Source organism: Oryza glaberrima, chromosome 5 (assembly GCF_000147395.1).
Source record: "Oryza glaberrima chromosome 5, OglaRS2, whole genome shotgun sequence".
Classification (NCBI taxonomy): Eukaryota; Viridiplantae; Streptophyta; class Magnoliopsida; order Poales; family Poaceae; genus Oryza; species Oryza glaberrima.
In genome coordinates this window covers 19,395,275-19,402,301 of record NC_068330.1, presented here as the reverse complement: position 1 = coordinate 19,402,301, position 7,027 = coordinate 19,395,275, and the positions used below count along the sequence as shown (strand labels likewise).

The window sequence follows — 7,027 nt, the reverse complement described above, 5'->3', positions numbered from 1 at the left end:
AATCCTATAGGATTCTAATAAGTATGACATTCTGGGCATGTTCATATTATAGCTAAAATAAACCTTATCAAGTTTTGGCAATGCCAAAATTTTGGTAAGATGATACTATTGTCAAAATTTTGGCATGATTTCTTATGTATTGACTAAATTTGGCAACAGAATAACGTAGACATTTTTTAGCAACTTTACCAAAAAAAATAGTATGATTGAAAATGACACCAAAGTGAATAGGCCCTCTATTCCTATGTTTTTCTTTTTCCTGTGTTTTCTCAATCCTATGTTTCAAAGGGGCTCGTGTGGCATTCTATTCCTACGTTTTTCTCATTTATCTGTTTTCTCAATCCCGTGTTTTAAAAAGGATCTTAAGTATGCATTCTATATCATATGTTTTTTTCATTTCTCTGTTTTTTAATCCTGCGATTTAAATGTGGCCTAAAACTTGTGAAAACAGACTCTCGGTGTCGGTAGATAGCGAGTAGTTATGTCCTGCGTCATCCTTATCATCGAAAGAAAAAAGAGAACAGCACAACAAAAGGCAAGAATTATAGGACAAATCTCCTCCTGTTCCCTAACCAAATCGGTACCAGGTCCTGACCCCCCTGACCAATCCCGGCCCCTACGCGAGCCTCTCGGGTTATACTAGATCGACATCAATCCCCACCCCGCCCGGTGGCCGATGGATAGAGCAAAACCCCCCACCCCCCCCCCCCCCCCCCCCCCCCCCCCCCCCCCCCCCCCCCCCGCGGGCGTCTTCTCCGTCCCTCACTGCCAATCCCTATCCTCTCTTTTCCCCGACGCAAACACACGCTGGCTGCGCTGCTGCTCCTCCTCCCACCGGCAAAGGCCATACAGCCCAACGACACCTAAAAATTACGGCGGCTTCTGGAAGGCGAGGCGACGAGGGCCCCCCTTTTTTTTTTAAAGGCGCCGCGCTCCGGCGCTCCACATCCCTCCACCGATTCTTCTGGTGACGCGGACCCCCGTTTTTTTAATAATCCCACCACGCACCGGAGCGAGAAGAAGAAGAACCCAATCATTTCCCTCCCTCCCTCCCACCGTCGTCTCGTCGCGAACCCGCGAGAATCCCAACCTCCTCCTCCGCTTTCCCTCCTTTCTCCTTCCCACCCGCGCTACCGAGCAGAGCACTGCTTGGCTCGGCTGGCTCTTGCGGTTCGAGGTCGATCGCCTGGCGCCGCGCGCGGCGGGCGAGGGGGTCGGTTGATGGTGCCATGTGGCCCCTGGGGTTCTTCTCCGAGAGGCTGTTCAAGGTCGCGGGGGAAGGGGACGGCGGCGAGGGGGCGGACGACTCGCCGCCGGCCCCTGACGGCCGTGTCCCTCTAGCCCGCCGCTCGTACTACGTCGATGTCAGTTCCTCCCTCCTTCCCTCTCTCTCTCTCTCTCTCTCGCGCGCGCTCGCGCGCTCGCTCTATGGTTGCGGTCAATTATTGTCTCTCGGGGTGGTGTCGGTTGCTGATCCTGTGTTTCCGCCGCGGTGTCGTGTGGCTGTGTAATAATCGTCGTGTTTACTGCTGCTGTTAAATCTGACGAATTTTTTTGGGTTCGTGGCGCTGGTGATGGATGCTTGCTAGGTTCCGCATGTCCAGCAGGCCTTCACGTGGGACTGCGGCCTCGCTTGCGTGCTCATGGTGCTCAGGACACTCGGGATGGATTGCTGCGACGGCATTGCCGATCTCGAGAAGCTCTGCCGCACCACGAGGTTCCTCTCTTGGACTAGATTATTACTTCAAATTTGAGTTTACAACTAAACACGGGGGGCGCAATTCTCCTTAGTTAATGAAAAAAATTGATACCCCGAATCATTTGTTTATTCATGGATAATTATTCTTCTTTTCTTTATGAGATTGCGTGGATAACGAACAGTGATTACTCTGTCAGTTCATGAATGCTTGTTACTACTTTGACCACTTGATTGTTCCCACATTTTGCACTGCATAATCACTTTTATCCGGTGTAGTTAAAATGCTCTTTGCAAATAATTCCATCTTAGGTGAAAATTAATTTGGAAGAGAATAAAAAATTGTGCATTTCAATTGTAATATGACAATTATTTATGAGGACATAAAGTAGCTTAGACGTGAGAAATATTCGTGGATATATTATATTGCAATACAATCATTCCCTAGATGAGCTGGACATAATATTTAATTCTCTTTAATTTTGGCCTATTAAAAATTTTAATAGCACGTCTGGTGTATTAACAATCTGACATTTCTGGGTTGTGCAGCATATGGACAGTTGACTTGGCATATCTGTTAAACAGGTTTTCAGTTTGTTTTTCCTTCTTCACTGTGACTCTAGGAGCAAATCCGCAATATTCTGCTGAAACCTTTTATAGGGTATGAATTGTAATTTAATGTTACCGATTCCTCTGAAGTTCACTGTAGTAACAGTTTCAAAAATAACAATGTCGATAGGAGCAATTGCAAGAAGACATTGATCGAGTGGATGAGCTCTTTGGCAGAGCCCTTGAAGCTGGAATTAGTATTCAAGTAAGATCACAGCGCACATCATAAAAATTGTCTATTTGATGTACTTCTCACTTTCAATTTTTTTTAATTTTTCAATTTGTGGTTATTCTCAGTGCAGATCCATCAGTGCGTATGATATAGCTTTTCTACTGTTATCTGGGCACTGCATTGCTATCGCACTAGTGGACAAAACAAAATTGAAGTAAGGGATTTTTTTGGTCATAGCAAGTGAGATGAAGTATACTTTGTTCTGTACTTCTGTCAATACTTTTACTCCTTTAAGACAGTCTTACATTTGTCTTTGGCATTCAGACAACGCCTCATAAGCAAGTTGTCCAATGGTAAATGCAATGGGTGGACAATGTTACTTGCTGTACTTGTCTCATTTTAATATCTCAAATTCTTTTGATTTAACGATCATAAGGTGATTATTAGCTTAATATTTTGCAACCGTGCCAACATTATGTAGTAACAAACTGATAATGTTGATGAAGCAGTTGAGTAATATACAGTTGGCACTACCCTTTCTGTTCCCAAAGTTACTTGGTAATTGAGAGAATATCTCGGAGAAGATTACAGTTCTGAACAAAATGGTTCATGGATGTATCCATGGATTTTTATATGCATAATTTTTCTACAAACAATAACCATTGTTCCTTGATTTCATTTTTGAAGTGGCTGCATATCATTTGAAATGGGCAATAATAGTGTGTCAGTAACTTGATTTTTGGAATGCAGTTCCTCATGGAGCAATGATCTACAAGATATGCAACAGTTCAGTGAGGATTCAGATTACATGGGTGAGTGGCCAAGCTCGTTGATGGATTGGTTTTCCATGAATCCATTTGCTGTCTGCAAAAGTGCCCATAAAAAAGGATTCATTCTGATGGTTAATACTGTCTTCCATTGCAGGGCATTATGTTGTAATATGTGGGTATGATGCTGATGCTTGTGAATTTGAGATAAGGGACCCTGCCAGTTCGAGGTACCTTTTGTTAATGACATCTTTTAATAGCGGACACTTGAGTTTTCAGATGGATAAACTGTGCTTCTTTAATAGCGTCATGCTGATATGGGCATAACACTCACTAGAAGCAAGGATCATTTAGTTTCTTGTAACGACCAGTAACTGAGAACATTCACCTTCTGCTTTGAACATATTTATATGCTACATGTCAGGGTCCATTTATAGCTATATATGATTATCAAGTAATGGCGCCATATTTGACTGAGAAACCTATTGCTGTACGGTTTTCTGCTTAAATTCCTTCGCTAGAAGAAAAAAGTTTTCCGCTTAACTTTATGTGCATGACAGCATGCCCCTATTGACAAGATTTAACTTAGTTACAGTTGTTTGTTGATTCTTTCAGACAGCGTGAAAGGGTGTCAATGAAGAGCTTAGATCAGGCCCGCAAGTCCTTTGGAACTGATGAGGATATTATTTTGGTAGGAATAATACTAGGTGCCTGTTTCAATCTGCTATTGTTCATATTTAAATCTTGCATATACTTGTCACTCTTGAGTTTACATTAACTTCTAGTCTTACCATTGAGCATATTGCACGTTTCGCTATTTATGGATGCAGTTCACATAACATGTTAATGCAATCCCAGCCCACTTACTGAGTACTCGTTTGAGCATAGTTCACAAGCCAATAATTTAAGCATTGATTTGCATGGTGTTTTGCAGGTTTCTTTAACTGGAAAAATTGGAATGAAGCTCTCACGTAAACTCCTGGTGGGCTCCTTGTGAAAACCTCAACTCCCTGGTTCCATGTGTATATACGTTGTACATGCCACTGTAGTTATGATTGTCATCTGTTAAGTCATGTATGTAGTTCAAGATCATTCTTACAGCTATAGGAACTGTGAGCTAGTGAAGTACCCAGTTAGGTTTGTTAGCTCATGGCTCATCACACTGAAGCTGCAAAGGACGCAGCAGGCAGCAGCAACAATGCTGCGCAGGAACTACTCTTGTAAGCAAGAGCAGCTTCTGTAGCGAGCAAAGGTCATACCGTTATAGCCGGACAGAGATGTATCATATGTACATATATCCTTGCATCTGTGGCCATGTGTATCCTACTCCCTGAATCCTCTTCTGTAAATTCCAAACCATCTCGCGTGCTCGCCTGCCTTTCTCTGAATGATTCTTAATGCAATGTAAGAAGGGATGTTGCCCGCGTATGGGTGTGTTTAGTTCATGCCAAAATTGAAAGTTTGGTTGAAATTGGAACGATGTGACGGAAAAGTTGAAAGTTTGGGTGTGTAGAAAAGTTTTGATGTGATAGAAAAGTTGGAAGTTTGAAGAAAATTTTTGGAACTAAACTTGGCCTATATCTATTGAACTTGCATTAGAGAAACATGCACCAAGGCCGTGTTTAGTTTCCCCTATTCCTAATTTTCCATCACATCATATCACATCAAAAACTTTCCTACATATAAACTTCCAACTTTTTTTTTTCAAACTCCCAACTTTCTTCAAACTTACTATCTTTTTTCAGGAACTAAACACACCCCAAAACAGAAGAAAGGAGGACAAAACCCTCCAAAATTCATTCTGAACTACTGCGCGTGGAACCATATAGTCTGAACTCTGAAGGAAGTACACGCGAATCGGCACTCCGCACCTGTGTCCAAAAATTTAGACTTGTCGGTCATAGCTTTAGCTTGGAGAATCTGAACGCTGAAGCTAGTAGTACATGCTTTAAGTTGTGTCCAAAGTTCAGACTTGTCGGTCATCCACTGCCCTTATCCCTTCTCTATTAATAGATATCTGAACCACAAACTTCACAATGCGCAAGCAGTTGAGATCATATACGCCTTTGCTGAATAAACTCCATTATTATTCCAGATGTTTCCCACCCGTTCCTCGTATCGAATATCCAAATTCTCGCTAGTGATTTAACTTGCAAGTAATGATCTTTAACCAGCCATGACCCCTACAAAGATACTGGCAGATGGAACCAAGGATTGGTTTGGTTTGTGGCCTAAATAGGCCTTATCAAATTTTGACAATGCCAAATTTTGGCAAGTTTTGGCATGACTAATTTTGATAAGGCAAAGTTGTGTTTGGATTGAAGCCAAAATAGCCTAAGTTCACTATTGAAATGGCCTATTTTATTAGGTATGCCAAAATTTAGCTTCAAACCAAATAAACACTAAACACTATTGAAATTACCAAATATTGGTAAGCCTAATTTAGTCCTCAAACCAAACCAGCCCCAAATATCTTAAACTCTGAAGCCGCGCAACCGTGTTCACGATTTTTGACTTGTCGGCCATCGCCCGGGCAGTTTTGCTTTTAACCTGCAAATCTTCAGAACACTGAAGCAGTCCGAAAGATTCATATACCTGAACCACGAGCTTTATAGACCGCGCAGTTGGGACCTGGGAGTGTCAAGAAATATACTACGAATATTTCCGGCCGCCGTCGCTGCTGCCACCACCGTGTCGGCGGGGATCTGAATCTCCCGACGATTTGAGCTCGCGCTTGGCAGCAGCGTTAGGTCGCAGCGAGCGAGCTCTCACCAGCCACACCTGCCTGCCTGCCTGCCTACCTGCACGACTGGAACAGCTGATCCGGGAACAGCCGTCTCGCTGTCAGTGAACATTCGCACCCGCAGCCACGACACCTTTCCCCAACACGTAAACACGCCGCGAAAGCTTCACTACATACTAGTACACGTCCATGGCTGCGTAGCAATTATACCTGACAGTGATGCCCCCCTATGCATTCTTCAATCTTGATTTCTTGTACAGGCAAAGTTCAGATGATAGTGGCGTCGAGCACGCTGCAGCAACGGTTTCCCCTCTCTAGCAGCGGATGGACAAAGCCAAAGCCGATGGGAAAAATCAACGAACACGTTTCGGTTTTCCTGCCACCCCAGCTGATCCGGCAAGACGAGGTGCTTTATCGAATGATGAAACAGGTTTCGTTTCGTGGTCGAGCTGAGCAGTTCCCGTCTCGGATTCACTCACCTAACATGCAACCGCGGAGCAAACAACAGACGCAACGGGCCAAATTATTTATCGCTGCGGTGTGACGCGGGTGGAAAACGACGTCTCTGAGTTCATGCGACGGCGACCGATCGGGGCTCGTCGTTTTTCACCTTTTTTTGGGTTCGTTCGTGAGTGATAGCGCCGTCAGAACGAACGTGACAGCCGCGCAAGACTTGGAGTTGGATCGCACTTTGGGAAAATAGAGGTGACGGAAAAGCATTGCCGTCTTAACCGTCTCTCCTCCTTGATTAATCCTTCGTGGTTGCCGAACGTAATCCGGAAGTAACTGGCACGAATTTGTTCCTTTTCTAATCCGGCTTTCCGAAAGGGTCGCATCACATATTCACGTTCACATCAGAGCACTTGTTGCTACCGTGACCGTACTACTGTACTAGTAGCAACAGCCCAAGAAAGGGACCGACTTTGCGAACGAGGGTGTGCAGCCAGAGGCAATCACGAGTACGATCGACAGGTCAGGTAGGCTATTTCGGCTAGTGCCCACCCATGGTCCGAGTCACACAGCGTGATCCCAGCCTTACC

General features: G+C 44.2%; 1 protein-coding gene across 3 annotated transcripts; it reads left to right on the top strand.

The window, feature by feature from the left end:
* Positions 1 to 789: 789 nt before the first annotated feature.
* Positions 790 to 4,689, top strand: LOC127775111 (guanylyl cyclase 1). Of its 3 annotated transcripts, none has more exons than XM_052301419.1 (9): positions 790 to 1,364; positions 1,590 to 1,717; positions 2,282 to 2,357; positions 2,436 to 2,510; positions 2,603 to 2,691; positions 3,228 to 3,289; positions 3,402 to 3,474; positions 3,860 to 3,935; positions 4,179 to 4,689. In XM_052301419.1, exons 1-9 carry the CDS (start codon positions 1,230 to 1,232, stop codon positions 4,239 to 4,241), a joined length of 777 nt encoding a protein of 258 aa, XP_052157379.1. In that variant the 5' UTR covers positions 790 to 1,229; the 3' UTR covers positions 4,242 to 4,689. The 3 variants fall into 3 exon arrangements, with proteins under 3 accessions (XP_052157379.1, XP_052157377.1, XP_052157376.1); XM_052301417.1 differs by having other exon boundaries at positions 791 to 1,364; positions 2,246 to 2,357; positions 3,860 to 3,951; XM_052301416.1 differs by having other exon boundaries at positions 798 to 1,364; positions 2,246 to 2,357.
* The last annotated feature ends 2,338 nt before the right edge of the window (positions 4,690 to 7,027 follow it).

Excerpts from the sequence above, each read along its gene's own strand:
- LOC127775111 (XM_052301416.1), top strand. The coding sequence starts at position 1,230 with ATGTGGCCCCTGGGGTTCTTCTCCGAGAGGCTGTTCAAGGTCGCGGGG. Across the intron at positions 1,718-2,245 it reads AAGCTCTGCCGCACCACGAG|CATATGGACAGTTGACTTGG; the intron begins GTTCCTCTCTTG and ends TGGGTTGTGCAG. Across the intron at positions 3,475-3,859 it reads AGGGACCCTGCCAGTTCGAG|ACAGCGTGAAAGGGTGTCAA; the intron begins GTACCTTTTGTT and ends TGATTCTTTCAG.